General features: G+C 49.1%; 1 protein-coding gene across 1 annotated transcript in view; it reads right to left on the bottom strand.

The window, feature by feature from the left end:
• Window positions 1-187, bottom strand: part of SCG3 (secretogranin III) — a 27,325-nt gene extending 27,138 nt beyond the window's left edge. Inside the window, exon 1 of the mRNA XM_010717356.2 lies at window positions 65-187. Within this exon, the coding sequence (XP_010715658.1) occupies window positions 65-187 (123 nt within the window). The remainder of the gene's footprint in view (window positions 1-64) is intronic.
• Window positions 188-3,458: the final 3,271 nt, after the last annotated feature.

Here is a 3,458-nt window from a genome sequence, read left to right on the forward strand (position 1 = left end):
ACCCGCCGCTTTCGGGCTGCGTGGGGGAGGTGGGTCAAAGCCATCGGGAAACGAAGGATAGCACCTCAATAACCGCCTTCAGATCCCGGTCTGCGCCGACCGCTGCGCGGCTGCGGGTGGAAGCCCCGTTAAGCTTTCCCCACCTTACGCCGCAAATGCGGAGCCGGGCTGACGGCTGTGGCGGCATCTTACTCGCAATGCCCGGAGGGGGACGGCAGCGCGATGCCCAGGAGTGAGGGAGCGGCGCTGGGCAGCCGCGGGGACACGAGCAGCTGCCGCACCTGGCAGCAGCAGCGCTCACTTTCAGAGATCACCTCTGAGACGAGAGAGAGCTCAGTTTAAACAAAGAGATGTGACGACACGTTAATAAAATGCATTTACTTCCTTGAGCACACATTTTTCATTACAGCAGAACTGTTGTACTTAATATTTTCTACTCGTTTCCTATTCTATTTTGTGCCGATGAGAAAATCCAATTTGAACATTGGATTTTCTCTTACTTTCAAAGCTGTCCAACTGAGTCCATAATTAAAAGAAGCAGGTCAGAACAAGCTGCCTTCAGCGCCGGTGCACTGAAAGCCATGCAGCTCCCCAGGAGAAAGCCCATGCTGCTGCCCCAAAGGCAGTAGGGCTCAGACTTGGGGGAACAATGCTGGGAGCAGCAGAAGTCCCCAACAACAGCTATAAGGACCTGCAGTGTTCAAAGAGCCAGCTGGGCTGTTGGTTAGTGCAGCATTGGGATGAGTAAAGAACACTCAAGGAAGAACTCCAAGTGCTGAGGAAAACAAGAGCAGACTTCTGAAATAGCTCAGCTTACTCTTTTCCCACTAACGTGCACAATCATTGTAGCGCCCAGCTATGGTAATCAGTGCCCAGTGAGTTATTCCAGAGACCATGTGTGTATTTGGTCACCCTGATGCACAGGTCACTGCTTTGCTGTGAGTCAGTCAGCTCCCTTTGTTTGCAAGCAGCCTTTTTACTTCATAATATGATTATTTGGAGTCATGTTTTTCCATAACATGGGCTATGGGGCCAGCTTGTCCAGCCTATAGTGCATCTGTTGTCCTTAAATTAGCTATAATTCAACCAGAACAAACACTTGCATCATTCAGAATAAAATAAAGTAGCTGACAGTGTAAAACTGTTGCAGAGAGAAAGCAATACTGCAGAATACACGCAGCTGTTCCCACACGGTGACAGCAGAGCCCATCTGCTCCAGCAGAAGTGAAAGGCCCGAGGTCTGTGAGCCCAGCAGGGTGCAGGGATAGCAGAGTTCACCACTGGACACACGAGCGGTTTGGCACACAGGAGCTGTCAGAGATGCTAAGAAAGCTTTGGCACCGATGAGTCATTCTCTGTGTTCACACTGAGCTCAGTCATTTGCTCCGCTTGGAGCTTCACAGAGGAGACCTCGGCAGGGAAATTCGTTTGAAAACCCTTAAGTGGTGCCAAGCTATCAGCCCTCTGGCTGACCCTTGGAATCTCCTCCCCTGAACAAAACTGCTCGAAAATTCAAGAGAAATTCATCCCCCAAAGAACACAGATACTGCCAAGGATACGTGCAGGAACACACATACCCTCACTGCCGGCAATCTGGGTGCCATCAGCGGCCACCCCACAGCAGGCACCTACCTGATGGCACCCAACAGTGCCAGAGCAGGCAGCATCCTCCTTTGAGGGGCTGAGAATAAACACAGCTGCTGGGCTGAGCCAGAAGACCTCCACATCTGTCTGCCGCATAGGACACAGCACTGCCCTGTTCAGAAGCAGAATCTCCCAAGTGTGTCCACTGCTGTGTCCCCATGAGGTGGTCAGGGCTCACTGCTCTCCTCCCAGGGCAAGGACCAGGATCCACCACAGGGGAGGCTCACCCTGCACATACCTGTCATCTTTACAGCACAACAACATTTTACTGAGTATTCTGAATGGTTGCCATGTACATGTATTTAAAATTGGCTCTTAGATTTATTTATGAAAGTGTTGGAGGGATCCAGCTTAAATCACTATGTTTATCACAACTCTGTGCATCCCAAGGGACTTGTTCAGACACAGCACTAAAAGAGGTCTCCAGTGATATTGCAGAGCTCTGATCTCCTCAGCAGCTCTTTATGCCTCCTTGCAGTTATTACTGCTGCTCCCAACTACTTTCACACCGCTAGGGAAGGAGCTCTGGTGCAACTGCATTGAGAACCCGTTTTCTCCTTAAATAAAAGCATTCAAGTTGATCTCTGTTTTACACATATGTAGATCTTATAATAAATGGTACTGCTAATAGAAACCAGGCCTGTAACAGGATACAGGAGAGCAAGAGCAGCATTTTCCCCTAATTGCTGGATGGCAGCAGTGGGAGAGATGCGCAGTGTGCAGGCAGGTGGCCAGCAGCTGCTCAGGATGAGGGATAAAAGCAATGCATCTGTGCTTGTAAAGCTTTACAATTCAAGGCTCGGGGTCTGAAGTGCTCTTTTCCCCTGAAGGCAGATGACAAAAGACTTTTGCAAATAAAACCAAGCTTTAGCTAAAAAAGCTGACTTGCACAAAGCCACGTGCAGGGAAGTGGAGGGAGAAATCACTGCAAGGTCATCTGAGCACATAAGGACTAGAAAGCTGGCAGAATACAACCAGTAAGGCCAAGGTGGAGGTGCCAAGGTAACAGCCAGAGCCTTAAAATGAAATTTCATGGACTGTCAGTGAAACTCCAAGTCAATTCTGTGCAGAGACAAAACACTCACAACAGATGACTAGCAGAAATCCTCACAAGCACTTTCATTATGAGAATTCCTCCAGATCTATCAGTTAGAAATGACTGAATTACCGGTACAGTACAGCACCACCTACTGCAGAGCAATACATTTTAACCATTTCATAAAAACAAATCTGATCGATATCTCGGTCTAATTCTCATAGGCTTCACCTTTGCAACAGGAGGTCTGAATCCACACCCTGCTACGAGAGGACTCGTAGGCTGAGATGAACAGGGCACACCTGGAGCCTCTCTGCTTAGGGACAGGTGTGGAGCTGCTGGCTCTGGGGGAACAGAGCCCTATGGTGTTCCAATATGGACCCAGGGACAGCTCAAGTGAGGATGAGCAGTGGTACCTGCTTTGGATGTGAGTCAAAACCAACCATCACTGAGAGGCTTGGACTGTTAATCTTAAGATTTGCAATGCTGTTCAATTCCAAGGACACAGAGTTATGATTCATAAAGAGGCTTTTAAGATGATGAGTCTGAGCCCCACACTGGAACAGCTCAGGTAGCACTCCCACCAAAGACAGATAATCGCTTGGGTCATTTAAAGGCTACAGAACTTAGCTCTAAATCTCACATGTGCATTTGTGGCAGCAATTAGATTTTGCAGAGCCTGGCAGCCTCAGCTGGATGGGAGGCCCCAGTGTGCCATGCAGAGCACAAATGGGAGCAGTATGAGGTGCTGCAGGACATCTTCTGCATTCACAGTGTG

The sequence above is a fragment of the Meleagris gallopavo genome, chromosome 12 (assembly GCF_000146605.3).
Source record: "Meleagris gallopavo isolate NT-WF06-2002-E0010 breed Aviagen turkey brand Nicholas breeding stock chromosome 12, Turkey_5.1, whole genome shotgun sequence".
Lineage (NCBI taxonomy): Eukaryota > Metazoa > Chordata > Aves > Galliformes > Phasianidae > Meleagris > Meleagris gallopavo.